The sequence below is a fragment of the Lonchura striata genome, chromosome 8 (assembly GCF_046129695.1).
Source record: "Lonchura striata isolate bLonStr1 chromosome 8, bLonStr1.mat, whole genome shotgun sequence".
Classification (NCBI taxonomy): Eukaryota; Metazoa; Chordata; class Aves; order Passeriformes; family Estrildidae; genus Lonchura; species Lonchura striata.
The window spans coordinates 6,244,403-6,263,030 of NC_134610.1; the positions used below are offsets into that span (position 1 = coordinate 6,244,403).

The following is an 18,628-nucleotide window of genomic DNA, read 5'->3' on the forward strand; positions in this document are numbered from 1 at the left end:
CCTTGGCAGACTCTGAGATCTTGGGGCTACAGAGGCAGCTGGTTCCCAGCACAGTTTGAGAACAGGAGAAAAAACACAGTTATAATTGGACATCACTTCTAAAATCATCGAACCCCAGAATCGTTCGGGTTGGAACAGATCTCTAAGATCATCAAGTCCAATTATCAACCCAGCACTGCCAGGTCCAGGTGCCAGGTCCACCACTAAACCATTCCCCAAGTGCCACATCCACGCACCTTTTGAACCATCCCCTGAGCAGCCTATTCCATACCTGGCCACTAAAATGTTACTCATGGAAACAAAAAAAGCCATCACTGCTCCTCTGTTTCTTCTGCTTTTAAATAAAAGCAAAAGAAATGACAGACAAAACTTTTGAAAAGAACATTAGAAAACAAAATATCCTTCTCCAACAGCTCAGGGATTTGTTTCAAGCCTGAGCACTGAGGCTTGATTCCTACATCTGCCAGGAGGAATGTGAACATAGAATTCCTCTCCCAGATCGGAATCACAACCATCAAATAGCATTTTACAGCACAGCATTTTCACTTCCTGATTGCAGAATTTTGTATTCATCTCGAGAACAGAACAATGTCAACACTGAAACTGCAAATTTTTTTTCCTAAAAATATACAACAGCAAAGTGGTTAAGCACAGTCCACTAGGAAATGGATAATGGAAATTTAAATTACAGAGGCAAACAAAAGAGTTGAATGCTGCTCCACCTCCGCCTTGACAGATGGGTTGTCCCTTGACTGAGTTTGACCTGAATTTTCACTTACAAAGTAAAGTAAACAGAAACCCAAATCCAAATCTATTATATCACTGTTGTCATCTTACACATAGAATGAAGAGTTTAAGAAATATGTACATAAAAGACTCCTAATCCAAATAATAATAATAAAAAAATGCTTTATAACTGTTTGCTCCCGACTTTAACTTCTCAATAGGCTTATTTGAGCACTCACATCAGGTTAGAAAATCAGGTTAAATTTATTTAGAATTTCAATGTCTAACTACGCACATTTATTTTACTAAACTGCAATTTAGTGTCTAACCTAAACAACCTCTTATAAAAAAAAGAAAAAAAAAGAAGGAACTCAAATGCCTTTGTCTCATTATTCTGCAGAGTTTTACAACTGTGACAAGACAGGAAAGCAAAAATAGCAGCATTTTTTTCACATTAACTTTTTGCATCTTTTCCAGAGATTTTTTTCTTTTTTTTAATGTATGGAAGTGCTCATGTTTAAATCTGTTATTGGATGTAAGGCTTAAGGCAAAACTATAACATTTTTTCTGAACTAAATTGAAACCTGAATTCTATCTGAAATAGTATGAAAAAAATTCCAACTTTTTAAATAAAGGAAGTCTTTAAAAAGTTCAAACCAGATCCACAGCATCATTCTATTTTGATGTTACTCCTTTTATTTTCATGAATATAACGTTTCTACACCAAAATCATTTCTGAGCAAAAGCGGACTCGTCTCGAAGCCTACTGATGGTTTGGCTGTTCAATTGTTGTCATTTCAGGTGTTTTCAAAAAGGTCTGTCCCTTCCTTTCCTCTTTTGTTCCTTTTTCTTCCCTTTTGAGAAATGTTGAACCTCCAGACTGAAAAGATATTTTATTAAAAACATCCCCAGCTCTGTTTCCCTGAGACAGCATGTCCAGTGTTCCACATGCTTCTGCTCATCTCCAAGCAATTCCTATTTACAGCCCTGCAATCAGACACCAGTAAATTAAACAACCTTGGTAATAAATTGAGCCATAAATAAATCTTTGCCATTTCATTACAAATTAGGAGGCAGGATGAAGATGTGGTCCCTCTCCTCTGGAGGCCCTTGGTGGTGGTTAGCTGACCACTCCTGTTACCTGCAAGGACTGGGCAGTGGTGGAAGGCAAAGCCCTGGCAGAACAGCAGCTCAGAGGATGGTAAAGCACATCTTGGGATATTCCTGTCCCTGGCCTCAGTTGTCCAGAAGTTTAATTTACAGTGGTGCTTGCTTAGCAGCGTTAGAAATGGGAAACATCAGCCAGGAAATTACAGGAGCACAAATAAGGTATTTCTTTCCTGGTTTACAGCAGACACTTGGCTGCCTGCCAGCCCCCACTACGGGGTTATGCAAATGCATTTACTCTTCTTTATCAGTAGCCAAAATACCATCGCTGCTGTAAAGCAACGTCTGTAAGATCAGCCTGCTCTTCAGAAGAATGGCAGCAAATCTGCTGCACAACAAACCGAGGAGGACACCACCAGGGGATGCTTAAAGGGAGTCGTTGTCAGGAGTATTTGATGTCTGTGACATTCCAGCCCTGGAACTAAACACAGATTGGATTCTGGGCTGGATTTTTAGCTTCGAATTTTAGGTCTGAAAGGAGAAAGGAAAAGTGAGTGTCTGGATGCTGTAACATGACATGACCTTTTCTCCTCTACTCAATCAATGGGCTTTGCTCTTGCATTTAGAGGAAGAGTAAAGGATGGGTCAGGCCCAGCTCTGCAGTAAATCTGAGACACAAGCTCAGCAGAAAAAGACTGCCAGGAGGTGGCTAATGGAGCTGTACACTCCCAAAAAGAGGGCTAGATCAGCAAAAAACCCAAAAAGGAACAAGGAAAAAGACAGCTCGATCAGGGATAGTCACTAAAACTAAAGTTCCCAGCACCAGCACCCTCTGCACTGTCATCCATAAATTCAATGTATAACACAGAAAATAAAACATTTACAGAAAGTTTCCATTTCTATTATTAGAGCAAATATAGTATGAGTGTGTGAGGGCAGAGCAAGTGGAATTTTAACAAAATCGGGATCCTCCTTCCAGAGCCTCTGATAAGAAACAAGATGCAAGAGGCAGGAGAAAGCTAACAAGTGTTAACAGACATAAACCTGCTGCTGGTCACACTGTGGAATAAATCACAAGTGACTCCATTAAAGTCAAGCAGCTACATGAGCATAAAATCTGTATATTTAGAATCAACACATAATAAAAGGTAAGTAATAAAGTCAAGATGTCAGAAACTGCTGGAACATTTCACAAAGCCTGACTTTTTTCCAACTGATAAAAAATCCTCTATACTTGGCTCTGGGTGTAATAGGAGCGGGTAAGGAAAAAGGTCAGAATTTGTATTTTCACCTCAGTGTGTGTGCAAAAACACTGCAGAAATTAAAGGGAGTAGAGAACTGGATGTAAAATAACCTCTTCTCTCTGCCATTTGAGTTTGTGCAGGCACCAGGAGCTATGAATTACTGAGAAACAGATTGATTCTGCAAAATTCAAGAGCAGGATTTTTCAAGAACTTCTCATTTCCTTGAAAAACAGAACACAGTAAGATCTCTAAAAATTCTGACTTTCTCAGAAGTCAATCAATTTATCAGTCATCTGTAGCTACTGGCACCTATCCAAATCCAACCTGAAGTCAAACAGCAGAGCTCAGCTTAAATTTATATGTGAGAAATAGAAAGAATAAATATTTATATTATTTGCTTCACTTTACTGTAACCTTCCCATTCGAATTACAGCAAAGCAACCTATATAGACAAAGATAAATCATTAGATAAGGACAGAAATCAACAGCCTCTATCAAAGATGGGCGTGCCAGTAACTTATCCTGTATCAACACCCAGCAGGAAGGCTCCTCAATAAAGATGACAATCCCAGGTTTACTCACTGATTTCTTTCCAAAATATGCCTTCTAGCATATTCACGAGGCCAAACTTTTCAGACTTATTTTCACTCTGTATTGATTCATAAGAATGAAGGAGTTTAAGCTGATGCAATCTTAGCCTCTTAAACCAAATATATGCAGTACATGACTGAGAACGGATCCTCCCTCTCCCACAGCCAGGGCCCAGGAATTGCACAAAGTGATAGATAATTCCATTTCCTCAAAACAACAACAACAAAAAGAGACCCAGAAGAGAATTATTAAAAAACATAAAATGAATTTAAACAGTCGCAAATCGTAGAAAGAATGCAAAATCTTCAACGTATGCTAGAAAGGAATTAAATCAAGAAAAAAAGGTTCATAAAGAAAACAGATAGATTTCATTTCCAACTCAAGAAGGGGACTCGTTCACTGTGGTGCTGCCCCGTCACGCAAACGCAGCGGGGCTGGCGCGGAGCGGGATCAGCCTTACCTGAGCGCCGCGTGCTTTCCATCGCTCCTCACGCACCTGACCTGCCGGGTCTGGTAGCCGATCTCCACCTCCCCGGCGGGGCGCTGGGCAGGAGAGCCGGCAAGCCCGGCGGCGCTTCGCTCTCCGGAGTCCGACCCCAAATCCAGCATAGTCCTCCCCGCCAGCTCCGCGTCTCTAGGATGGGGCAGGCGGCATTGGCCCCAGGGGCCCAGGCGGAGGCTGTAGGTGTGCCGCTCCTCGCCGAGGGGACAGGCAGGGGCTCCGCAGGCTCTGGACTCGCTCAGGCTGGGGCAGGGCGCTCCGCCGTAGAGCGGCGGGGCGAGCACGGCCCGCGTGCGGTGCTGCAGGCCCCGGGCGCAGCCCGCGCCGCACGGGGACCAGCCCGAGAACTGCGACACCACGCAGTCCCGCGGGCACGGCACCAGGCAGGCCTGCTCGGCCGGCGGCTGCGGGGTGAAGTACTCACAGATCTCGCCGGACACCGCGGTCCCGTTCAGCTTCTGCAGGCAGCGGACGCTGCGGCGCTGCAGCCCGTGCTGAGCCGTGACACAAACCTCGGCTCCGGCCTCAGCGCCCGCCGCCGGGACCAGCCCGCACCTGTCCCATCCCGAAACCTCCCACTCGAACAGCTCCAGGTGCCAGTCGCAGACTTTAAAGCACCTCCGCTGGCTCTCGGGCTTGTCCTGCTGGTCGCAGTTGGCGTGGAACGTGGTCCAGCCCTCGGCGTGGGTGCACCAGACGGCGCGGCTGCGAACGCCGCCCGAGCCGCAGTCCCCGATGCAGCGGCCCCAGTGACCTGCAAGAGAGGGGCTGGTGAGAGAGGGCCGCCAGCGCTGCCCCGCGGAGCTGGCCGGCACCGGCGCCACGCCGAGCCAGCGCCGAGCCAGCGCCGAGCCGCCACCGAACCGCCGCCGAGCCACCATTGAGCCACCACTAAGCCACCATTGAGCCACCACCGAGCTGCCACCGAGCCGCCACCGAACCGCCGCCGAGCCAACGCCGAGCTGCCACCGAACCGCCACCGAGCCACCGCCGAGCCAGCGCCGAGCCGCCACCGAGCCGCCACCGAACCGCCACCGAGCCAGCGCCGAGCCGCCACCGAGCTGCCGCCAAGCCGCCACCGAACCGCCACCGAGCCACCATTGAGCCACCACCGAGCTGCCACCGAACCGCCACCGAGCCACCGCCGAGCCAGCGGCAAGCCACCGCCAAGCCACCACTGAGCCACCGCCAAGCCACCAGTGAGCCACCGCTGAGCCACCATTGAGCCACCGCCGAGCCACCATTGAGCCACCGCCGAGCCACCATTGAGCCACCATTGAGCCACCATTGAGCCACCACCGAACCACCGCCGAGCCACCGCCGAGCCACCATTGAGCCACCACCGAGCCACCATTGAGCCACCACCAAGCCGCCACTGAGCCACCACCAAGCCACCATTGAGCCACCGCCGAGCCACCGCCGAGCCACCGCCGAGCCACCAAGTCACAACGCTTTGCCTTGCAAGGGCCATGAAGCCCTTCTCATTCCAGCCCCCTTCCACTATCCCAGATGCTCCAAACTCCAACCTGGCCCTGGGCACTCCCAGGGATGGGGCAGCCACAGCTCCTCTGGGCACTCTGTGCCAGGGCCTCACCACCCTCTGATTAAAGAATTTCTTCCTAACTTCTCACCTAAATCTCGCCTCTCTTAATTTAAATATGTTCCCCCTTCTCCTATCGCTATCTGCCCATGTTAAAAAATATAAATCATATATAAAATATAAGCCATATCCCATCACGTATTAAAAAAGCAAATAACTACCAGCTGGTCCCTAAAATTGGTTAAATGCTTCCTAAAGGCTGCAAGTCGCTTCTCCCAGTGTACTCACATCACTGAATCACTTGGAGAAATTTGGGGAAAAAAGAAAATGCCTCACAGTGCTTCAAATTAAAGGCAAGCCTTTAATTTCTGCAGCAGTAAAATTCATCCCAAATGAATATTTAATTTCATTTGTACAAATTAATATAAAAAATGATCATAAAAGAACAATCATCTAATAGGAAAAGAAAGTCAAGTTAGATAAGAAGAAAACAGTCTTAATAGAGCAATTAGTCAACAAAATAAACTGCACTGGGAAGCAGCACAGTCATCATCCAAAGGGATAAAACAGTCAGGATAAGTACATGAAAATAATCACCCTCAAGGTACACTGAGTAAATAATTTCCACTTGCAGCACATGGCACTGTGAGAAGTGGCAAAACCATCATTCAGGAGGAGAAATTAAACCAAAATAAAAGCCAGCAATGTAATTTTCAGTTCTGGAGCACACTAACAGACATACGTAATCGTATGAATCTTACTTGAGGATTTACAAGTGAAAGCAATCAGACAAGGCTAAATAGAATGATTTGCCTGTGAAAATATTATTCAATAAAAATCCACCAAATCAAAAAAGTACTGAGGGCTATAAAGTACAAAATTGCCGGCAAACTGAAGAGCAAAGGTAGAGAAAAGCACTCAGGCCGAATCTTAACTATTAAAAGGATTTTGATGATCATCTCAAGGGGGTGTTATCTTGTTCCTAAGTTTAAAAACTTTCCAATACCTCATAAAAGAGCCATTTTGTTCAATACAAACATTGCATATGTAATTCTTGCCTGAAAATACACTGCAACTGCCCTAACAGTTCTATTTCTTCAAGGCAGAAAATGAACTTGCAACAAATAAGTTGATTTATATTAAGCAATGCTACTGTAGTCAATTTTTTTTAAATTGATTTTAAAACTACTGGAATCAGTTAGATGTTCAAACATACACAAAAACCAAAACCAGTCCCATAACAGCTGCAATTATAATCCCAGGTATTTTGTTCAGGCAATGGTAGTTTCATTGGCAATCCCATTGTTCTTTCTCTGTGAATAGAGGAGTTGATCCTCCAGAGACAGGGGCTTGACATTCTATAATGAAAAATGAAAATAAATAAATAAAAACCCCTGATGCTTTTATTTTTAGGAAAGGAGAGAAAGCAGATAGGAACTGGATATAACTAAACTTCTTTTCCAATAGATCCCATGTTCCTCCTGCCCCATCCTCCAAGCCAGGGCTGCAGCTCTGCCCTCAGTCAGGCACCTTTTGCAGTGGTGGACAGGCTGGGGCAAGAGGAGATTGCAGAGTCCTCAAGGTTTAGACAGCTCCAGCTTTTGCTGAATCCCTCAGGCTATGTGCAAAAATCTTTGTCCTTTTTATGCCTCTGTTTCACACCAAAAGACATCAGCCCAAGGTAAGGACTCAGTCATGACAGATACCTTGAATGGGAAAAGGCAGCATCAACCTCCAGTGTGCTCTACAAGCTGTCCTACACTAATGACAGGCTTTCAACAGAATCCAGGGTGCTTAAAAACTAAGTAATAAAAAAAATTAATCTTTAAATACGCTTTTGAAGTTCAGTTACAGGGAAGAGGTCCATTGACAACTTAAACATTCATCCTTGGTACTTCACCTTGATCTAACAGAATATTCTGTTCTAATGCCACCAAGATTTGAAACCAGGCATCAGATTATGCAAATACTGTCATCTAAAGATAATAGTCAAAATTCGGACCTCAAGTCCTGGGTGGCTTTTTATTAACAGAGAAAAGTAACAATGATTAAGCATCACAACATAATTGTAATTGTGAATGTATTTATTTCTGTGCAGCAATTCAGCAAAGGCAGTTTAGTTTTTAGAGATGTAGAAGTTTCAGTACAGGAGAAGTTCCATTTTCACCAGTTTTATTTAAAGTAGATTTTTTTTTTTTAATTTCCCTTTAGCATTAAAAAGAACGGAATTTTACACATCAACAGGACCTTGAAACACATTAGACCAGTCAAGGATTTACTATTTCTTAAGACAGTGAACTGCATTAAAAATAGCATTAACCCCTCCCTCCCATGGAGGAATGCCAAGCAGTTGCAGCAGAGATCGCTCATCAAACCCAGCACTGCTCTTTCCCTGCTGCACAGAACTCTCCTGGGTGCTGCTCATGAACTGCTCTACTCATGAACAGCAGAATGATCACTCAAACCTTAACAGGATAAGGAGACACTCAGCTGATGCCAGAAGCAAGAATTAGCCATTATTTAAAGTCAAATGTGAATTTAGAATGAAAAATTAAAAAAAAAAAAAAAAAAAAAAAAACACACCAAGCAAGAACTTGTAAGTAATTACACTGTCATTAGACACATTATAATTTGCAATTATTCCCTGGCAAACATACTAAAAAGAGAGCCTGCTCTTGGCATACCAGGAAAAGAAGCCTGAAAAATAAGGTAAAAAAATCAGATGCAAAACCCATTACTATAGATTATTTTCACTTCCTGACAATCTCCTGAGGACATGGCAGTAAACTTATCCACAGTGTTTCACTGCTTAGTTAAATATCCTGTTCAGTAGCTCAAATGAGGAGAAAGCTGTAAATACTTCCTCGTCAATAGTCCTCTTTGTAATTAGAATTTAATTATTTTTAGAAGGCTCATATTAAATTTACACTTTTCTCAAAATCTATCTGAGTCAATTAAAAGAAACATCCCAGCACAATGTGAATTATAATATTAACTGTGTTATAAACCCACTGGAATTTAGGCATCAGAAGTTTGAACTGCAGAAACATGCTTTATAACTCCCCATCTAGAATGAAAGGCCACTGGTAATTAAAGAAGAAGACTAAATAAGAGGAAATTAATTTCACAGTGATCTGTCTATAGAAAGTACAAAATATGAAGATAAAGGATGGACAGTCTGTCTCCTGTGTGCTGTAACCTAATCAGATACTGGATGGGTGTTTGATCTCATCAGAGCAGGACATGGATGGGAACAACAGACTGTGGGTGCACGTGGAAACAGGGAGACTCCAAGCTGGTGTGAGGAAAAACCTCACTGCTGGGAGGATAACCCTGGGAATAGGCTGCCCCAAAGGACAACAGAACCTCATCCTTGGAGGTTTCCAAGATCTGACTGAACAAACCCTGAGAAACCTCAGGGTGTGCATTCAGTGCTGAAGCTGCCCTGTGGTGAGGTTCAGTCAGATGACCTCCTGTGGTCCTTTTCCACCTGGGTTCCTCTGTGTAGGAGCATCTAACTGAAAAAAGGCTTTCTCCAGCAGAATGCCAAAAAAAAAAAAAAAAAAAAAAAGGTTTTTCACTAATAAATACTACTGAGATATGCAAAGTACCAATAAAGTACACAGCAGAATTAATTAATCCATTAGTCAACCAAGCCAAAGAGAGGTTCAGCCAAATCACTATTTCCAAAAATGAGAAGTGAAACAAAACTTGCTGGGCTCACACAAAAATTGTAACAGACAGATGAGGCGTCTTTGTTTATGAACAACTGTGAACAAACACATCCCACTGTTTCTTCCAGGGCATCTGTAACACTACAAGCAATGACATGAAAGGGATTAATAAGTCAAGACAATCTGTTAAAGCAAAATTACACATTGTTCTGTTTCTCATCTTTTATCAGCCAGAAAGAGCTGTACTATCACCCCATTCAGCTTCTCTAACCCCTTTGAAAACATGCAATAACACAGCAACTAGAGTTTGTTTGATGCTCTGTGCACTGATTTGTTTTTCCTGCCTTCAAGACCTACCTACAACTGCACCATAATTGTGTCTGAAAGGATGCAGTGACATCTGCTCTCTGACACACAGGTCACGCACACATAAGGCAAGCAGGCTATACAGACAATAATTATGCTTTACAGACAAAATAAAACACCAAACTTAAAAGAAGAATCCCAGTAAGAGCTGCTTAGTAAGTATGTTATTGCTTCATAAGAATTGCTGGAATAATTATGCTCTGTTTATTGTGACATTTTAGCTTAATTGAAACCATTTCACCATCAGAGAATTCATTCAATAATAAACATCTCCCACAATGACTCTGTCCCTGTTGTTGTGCTCTGATTTGCAAACTTAGCAGAAGATGAGCAATTAGCAAAACAGAATATTGTGTTAGTAATTTTTATCAGATAAGAGATATGCTCCAGTGAAGGAACACTGAAAAAATTAATGGACAGCCATTGGAATAGTCCTATTTTCTACCCATTTTTACCCTCTCTTTCAGTTTAAGTATCAAATTTAGGAGCAATCATTCAAGACCTTAACAACTTGCTTTTGAACAGAATCTCCTAATTCTTATCCATCATAACAAAGACGTACAACTTCATTTACTGAGGGACATAACTCCTCAAAATCCCTGCAGCATCCACTTTAATTGAATACTTCTGTTTGAAATGTCCCAGAAGCCCTCTGAATGTCATCCTTCCACCAGAGCACGGCTATGGGAAGTGTAAAGCTCCAAGTCAGCCCATGAATTCTGACAACAGGTTAACAACTGACTCAGAGAACACATGAGCCTTATTCCTAATGGCACTACAGCTAATTAATTACTATTAGTAAGAGATAAAAAATAAATTACACTGAATACATTTCATCAGAATAACTGGTTGTTTCATGAGAAGGTTTTATGAGATTTATGTAATTTTAATGTAATTTTATGAGAATTATGCATGTTTTATGAGATTTGGACTATATTTATTTCTCACATGCCAAAGCTGTTGGAAAATCATACAAACTACAACATAGTTCCTCACCAATATTTTTTTCTTGGCATGATACAAAGGCATTGTGGTTCTTGGCATATTATGCCAAGAAAAGTAATTCTAAAGATTTAGATAAGGATCCTACAGCCACATATTTTCTTGCAGACTAAACAGGCTAAAATCTTGGGAGTCTAGGACACCAGATCTGAGATGTTTCAGTATTTTATAATACACAGTAATGTATAGCTGTAGTTGGCTGAACTGCACATACCCTTGCTTTCTAAAAGAGCCCTCCTGCCTCCTTGCCCTGCATCTACTGCCACATCTCAGCCAAAATAGAGATTATTTTCCTTGCCTATTCTTAACTGTCTCAATTATTTTCCTATTTATTATTAACAGCAATGCATTAAATCCTTTTGTACTATAATCTATGAAAGATTCTATACAAAAGACTATTGTCCTATTTGCAGCGTGTCACACAGGGCATAAAAAAATTCCTCTGATTCACAGGATTAATTTTAAATATATGCAGCACTTTTTTAAACTTTCATGACCTACACAAATGAGCAATTCAGCAGCTTAGTTATTAATCTTATTTCAGATCTGAATAAATGTGAAATTTAGTGACTTACAGCCATGCAGCAGTTTGTTCCAATTTTACATTTCAGGTTATTTCCTTATTATCCGTATGCTGTAACACTCTAGACACACTCCAGCAAGAAAGACATTCTGCAGCAGAATGTAATGAACACTGCTGTTTATGAAAATACAGAGATTTACTAACCCCTTGGCACTGGAAGGCAGGATTTCCCAATATTAAGAACTAATGTAAACGGTATTAACTGAGCTACTCAATCATGTGCCCACACCCCAGAGACAGCCCAGGGAAAAATATTCTTTCCTTTCAACTCTCAATTAAAAACAGAAAAGTAAAAATTAAAAAAAATAAATAAAATTAAAAAAAAAAACCCATACATTCCAAAACATTTCTGCCATATTCATCCAACACATTTTGAGGGTCTGTGAAAACAGATTTTTGGCCTTGACAGCAGTAGATATTAGGATATGAGACCATAATGTATATAAGCTTATGCACTGAAAAATAAAAAGAATAAATAGATCTTATCAACAGATTACAACTCTAAATTGTTTACTACATATGAGATTAAAACCACCTCTGTGGTTTTATAAATAGCTATAATCAAACTCTGGCCTTTTTGGAATGCCAAACATCTATGGAAACCAATTCTTTTTAAAAGATAATAGCCTTTGTAAGGTATTTGTAAATGTAACATTAAAGAAATGTTTCTTCAGTCGCTCCAGCTTGACTCTGGGGTTGGTAATCCCCAGTAGGAACTGTTATTTCTCAGTGGAAAAAAAACCAAAAACCAAACCTAGAATCAACACAAGACAGATGACACAGCACCTCCTGTAACACAAACCACCAGTTTACCAGTGGGGGCCGTGGGGAAATCCTGGGCATTGCTGGACACCCCTCTCAGCAGCACCTTCTTCTGAACCCCCAGTTATGCTTAAATCTTTTCTCCATCCACAGGAAATTTCAGAAACCCTTCAAGCACAATGAAACAAGAAGTTGAGGATGTTACTCTGATATTTGCACAGAAGTAGCAGGAAGAGAGAGAGATTTGTGAATGAGGTTGTTTCTTACTTGGCTGCAGGAACTGGGTGATTCAGAAGTGTCTCCAATTGGATACAGCTCCTTACACCACTGCTTTCACACCAGCAAGCTTCACACAGAGTTTTTTCTGTTTTTCCTACACACTGCCTTCCCCTTGCTGCCCTTCACAGAGGCAGGCACTCTGAGATATTTTTCAAGCATGCAAAGCCTAGGTTTCACCCCATGCCCATGTTCTGCTAACAGCCCAGCTGGGATGCACTCAGCTCTGCAGAGTCCACTTCATCTGCATCTTCACAAGGAACCTCAACAAACACATCCCAGAACAGTTTGGGTTGGAAGGGGCCATAAAACATCATCTCATTCCAATTTCCTGCCATGGACAAGGACACTTTCCACTAGACCAGGTAACACCAAGCCCCATCCAACCTGGCCTTGAACACTGCCAGGGAAATGGGGCAGCCACAGCTTTTCTGAGCCAAGATCTCAGCACCCTCACAGGGAAGAACCCATGAACAGTGAAGATTGGCACTCATGGAAGAAAACCACAGTAAGAAACTTTCTGCCAAAGGTCACTGCTCTGAGGCAAGGCCTTAGTGGGACAGCTTGGGGGGAGGCACTGGCAGCAGTTCAACATCTGCTTATTCGAGCTCCAAGACACACAGAGAATTCTTATTTAAGTTCTGTAATAATTCATTACCAAACAAACACCAAAGATAGAGCCCAACCCCTCTTCCAAACTGTGGCAACTGCGGTTTCTAATTTTCTTACTCTTTCATGAGCCTTAAATTATGTTTGTTTATTGAAAAAAAAAAAAACCAGCAACATTTAAAAATTGTTTCAGAGAAATAAAGTTGTGAAATAATATAGCAATCTGCACACCTGCAAAACCTTTCTGAAGTATCCAAATATACTTCACAAACACATTATCACAGAAACACATGCATCCCCCTCCAGACATCATTTTAAGGGAGAACTCTAATTTTTCTGCTTAGCTTCATCCTATTTCCAACTTACATATTTTATAACCCACCACAGCCCAGAAGCCCACATACATTTTCAGCTACTACAGCAATCAATATGCAATGGTAAAGGAATGGAAATGCAGAGTTGTGGAGATGCTACCAAGTGTGGCTGGGGTGAAACAGAGGAGCTGCTTTCCCTGTCCCTCAGCCTCCTGCAGAGCTGATGTACCTACAGATGTGTTCTCCTGGGGATGTTCTCCAGGTGGGACCTCTGGTGAGCCCACCTGGAGCAGCCCCTGTCCCCTTGCTCTGGAGCAGAAGTGGGGCTGGCCACAGCGCTTGGAACAGAAAAGGTAAAACACAGACATCATGTACTGCTACAGAAATACCTTCTCAACCATATGGGCCACTCATTATTCCTAATAAACATTACAGAAGAGCTATACAATGGGCAGGAGCCCCATGGAGCCCAACTGCTGCTAATTAGTATTTCTGCAAAGATGGAGAACACCTATAATAATGATTCCCTGGCAACAGCATAATTAATTCATATGAAAAGTTCTATTTTTAAACATGTGCACTATTAATTCTATAAAAACTGGACAGAGGTTATTGTAGAACTTTACAAATTGTTTTTACTGGGCATTTTCACTTTATTTACAGTCCATATTTAGTTATCCCCTTTCAATTATTAAAAATTAAATTTCATTTACTCTAGACATTCCATATTCTCTAGGGAAAACATTTTGGAAAAGCACAACTCGCTGTGTTGTGTGGAAATAGCTGTGCAGGAATAAACCAAATGAGAAGCTATGGCAAAATGTGGAATATAAGTGTTCTCCAGCAGTAAATCAACTTCACTGTCCCACAGACACAGTGAGCACTGACAGGAGGGTGGCTGAGAGGGACAAAGAGATGCAGTTTCCAGTGCATAGCAGGCTGAAAGGTCTTGAGATGCCAGTGGTTTTCCTTTCAGGGAAGAAGGACAGACATACAGCACATTCTAAAACAAAACAAACAAACAAGTGCAAAACCAAAAGAAACAATCCCAAAAACTAAAAACAAACAAAAAAAAAAACCACAAAAAAAAAAAAATAAATAAAAAGCAAGTTAAATCCAGTTCACAAAAGTTCAGTTTGAAGGGGGGAAAAAAATTAATGTAATAGGAAAGCCAAAACAAAGACAATAATGTCCTAACGGAAATAAACTTCCATCACATCATAAATTCTGCTTCTTGACAGCAGAACAGAATACTAAAATGCTTCAGTTTGCACTCAGGGAACATGATTACCTCATTCAGGCTTGCAGGTGTTAAGATAAGAAAAATCTTGGGAATATTGTGCAAAGAATTACAAAATATAACTAAACACATCATATCTGGATGAGTATGTGAAGAAAGAAAAATCTCCATCCCATCTGGAGGCAGATTTTGCCAGGCATCATTCCAAACAACTGCACATGCAGGTAAGTGAGAGCAAAATATGGTCAGGTTAAGATCTGAACATCAGGCAGACTGAGATCCAGGGATTGTATGAAGGGGTTGTATTAACCCATTAAATTTTCTTCCGGTTTTAATTTTCATTTCATTTTTTCCTCTTCCAGCTGAGATTGATTCAATGGAGCAAAAGCCAGCAATGCTCTGAGGATAAACAGAGGAGAGAGTACAGAGAAGATATTTTGGGCCATAAATTGTGTCTGGCCCTTACCAGGAGCCCAAGAGTTGCAAGTCCAGCAAGGTGCTAACCCACAGTCCAGGCTGGGAACAGAGACTTTAGGGGAAGGGGCAGAGTTTGGGAGGGGTTTTTTCAGTATCTGCACTTCTGAAATAAAGAAAGCTGAAAGCAGAGCATCAGTTCCAGTAAGTTAAATATGGAAATGTTCAAACACCAAACTGCACCCTGAAGTTACTTAGGGGTCAGCCTTACCAGAGTGGTAGATCTTCGCTACCTCTCTGGCAGGTGCTCTGCTCTCACTGTCCTGAATTTATAGTGCTTTTGCATTTCTGAATAGCCTTCATCTATCACTAAAATCCTCACAGATGGACACCTTTACTCACATTTTCACAGTTTCAGCACCAGGGATAAAACCATCTCCCCTGAGATGTTTAAACAGCTGATAATACAGAATCCTGAGGCTGGTTTTGCTAGCACAGCCCCACATTTCTTTCAAAAACCACTACCAGATGTGGCAGGCAGCATTCAGGTTTTCTATTGGCTGAGCAGAGATGAACAATCTTGAACTTGGAAATCTGGTCACTGTTTCCATAAAAAAAATCTCACACCCTGATTTTTTGAAATAAAAGAATGATGACATGGGAAAATATTGGTTACAGATGCACATATGCTGTACATTTATTTCGCATCCAAACAAAGGCATCTGCCACCACAATGCTAGCCCACACTTTGCAAGATTTTTTAGAAGCAGACGGTTCTTACACATAAGTAATCATTTAACAAGGCCTCAGAAAATGCAGCCCTTAATAGATTTAATTAACAGGTTAATGATGTGCATAGCATGCATGCTCTCAAAAGCAAAGATTTTCACATTAAGCTTGTTTCTGTTTCACAGAAGCAGCTTTCTGTAGAATATCTGTGCTAATGTAATTACACATCTGGCACTTCTGCTGCTTTCAATTGCAGAGATATTTACAAACAGTGCTAGTAATTTGCACAAGAGCATCTATCTGGCCTACTGTTTTACACTACAAATAAAGATTTTTGCATGAAAATCCAACTGCAAAGAGTCCTCTTTTGTACTCCTGAGTGGTTCTATTGAATATATAAAATGATAATTTAGCCTGTACAATAAATCTAACACTAATGTCATGACTGCCTGAGATACCTGCATAAACTAAGCCTGCCTCGGGTTCACCTTGATATAAAGGGGTCAAGTAAAAATTTTTAGATAATTCTAAATTAAACATCAGCCCTGGTAATCATCTCTGGTCCCCTGTGCCACCACATGGCAAAACTAATGTTTTAAAATATAATTTCTTGGCGATGTTCATTCATCATCCTCACTGTAACTGGGAAATGATCAAAAACCAGGCCAGAATAATAGAAATCCCACATTATCTCTACCAGTATTGTCAAGATAATACAGTGGTTATTAATTTAAATACGCCTCAAAGAACTATCACAACTTCAAACACGATTCAAGAAGATAAAAGGCCATTCCTGCCTCAAGCTGCCTTCAGTTCAATTTAGGTCACATTTAGGTTCATCAGATAGCACCTAAAATCCCTCAACTTACTAAATATTGACAGAAGATGTTGCTGCCCCAGTGTTTAATCAAAGGAGTGGATGAGCCCAAAGTCCTGGCTGAAAGGAGATGCTATCAAAAGAAACTCCCAACACCTGCTCAAGCTCAGGAATGGCAGAAAAGATAAGCCAAGACAAATATCCCTTTCCCTTTCAAATGTTAAGGCACATCTGATTAAGAAAAACCATACATTATTTAATAAAAGGAAAAGGATATATGTGTGAATGTGCATAATGTATATAACTGATGTCAAATATTTTAGTACATGCTGACAGACATATAAATATGTGCTATGAGATATTTATATCCAAATTATCCCATTTTGCTCACATTTTGGAATCAATCTGTGTTTTCTTGCTCAGTCTGTATCCCACACACCAGAAGCATACGTAAAATGTCATGATTGCCATACCATGGGTTCTGAAATACTGGAGCCAGCTCCAAACCCTTCTCACAAGAGACACCTCCAGTGCCTTGGAGGTCATGATGGAGGCTCTGGATACTTCTGAAAATCAGATTATGACAGGCAATGGACAAAACACTGAAATCTGGTCACCTAATTATTCCAAATCCCCTGAGAGGAATGCAGACAGGCAGAATGAGGAGTGATTTTGGGCAACAGGGCAATAAAAACACTTAGCTAATAATCCTGAACCACAGATTTCAAGTGGCTTTTAGTTTTGCTTCTTTTATATGAGTAAGCTGTTTCCCTATGAACCAGCTCATTAGCATGCCCCAGCTGGTTCATTAACCAGTACATGAAGATTCAGTATCACCACAAGAAAACAAATAAACTACTACAGAAAGAAATTCCTTAAGAAATGGTGAGGGCTATCCAGGCTCTTCCAGAAGGAAATCCAGCTCTTGGTCTTCTCCCCAGGTTTAAAAAATTGCAAAGTTCAGAGCAGAGTCTGTGTAACCATCCACCAACCACAGGAAACCTGTCTACACCCACAGCAGATGGGGAACACTCAGCTGTAGACAAACCAGAGTGGTACTTGAGTGAAATAAGAAAAATTGGCTTTCCCACTAAGGATACTGACATAACTGGTCTTAATTGAGTTTTAATTCCACTAGGAATTCTTTAATTCAGTGAAGCCACTTGGAAATGGTATTCTATTATAAATGTCTATTCCTTTCTTATGATTCCCATAACAATATTTCAGAATATTCCGAGGTAAATAAGGCAGTTTGATTTGGGATCCTTTGAACAGTAAGCCATATATTTTACATATACAAAGAGAAATGATTGGTCAAATGCAAAAATCAATGCAGAAAAGGGAGCTAGGAAAATGCAATCCATATTCATTATATGTTTAAAACATTTACAGTCTGCCCTATCTGAAGTTTAGAAATTCAAGATATTCATCATCTTTGAAAATTGATCTTAAATGACTTGCATTCCTTCTGCCATGATGCAGAAAGATTTTTGGTTTATATCTAATCTTGATACTGCTGCACATATATAAAGGGTCTTCCAAAAAGCACAGGAAAGCAAAACCAGGCTGTATATGGCTAATAATCTGCATAAACTTCAGGTCTTTTTAAAACAAACAAAAATTCCAATTCCTTTAAACAATATTTACTGTTCACAGGATGTGTTCTTTTAAAAATCCTTTCTTAAAGCTGGTATGCTAAATTTAAACTGTTTCTACTTTAACACCTGAAGAACAGAAAAGAGGAAAACACCTCCTGACCTCTGAGCTTGCTCACTGTAAGGCAATGTAGGCTGCATTGTCATAGGTTCTTTTATTTAAAGACCACTTAGTTTTGTTGTCCCATCACTCTTCCCAAAGCAGTTCACTGTACCATATTCCCATTCTCCCAAGTATTCTAACTTAAACCAATAAACACTCTTGACAGACAAACCAAGCAACTAAATCCTCTTCCACAGTCATTTTTATTCATGCAAAACCACAGTATTAATGATTATTCAGTCACCATTTCCATTTATCTAAATTTGCCTGGTTATCACAGTTGCTGCCCAAAGAATTTTCCCCTGATAATGACAGATGTGTGATCACACACCTTATCCACAGATAGCCTTATTTATTTCCACAAGCCATCAGTT

General features: G+C 41.1%; 1 protein-coding gene across 1 annotated transcript in view; it reads right to left on the reverse strand.

Moving 5' to 3' along the window:
- Positions 1-18,628, reverse strand: part of THSD7B (thrombospondin type 1 domain containing 7B) — a 296,014-nt gene that overhangs the window by 186,357 nt on the left and 91,029 nt on the right. Inside the window, exon 4 of the mRNA XM_077784906.1 lies at positions 4,129-4,924. Within this exon, the coding sequence (XP_077641032.1) occupies positions 4,129-4,924 (796 nt within the window). The remainder of the gene's footprint in view (positions 1-4,128; positions 4,925-18,628) is intronic.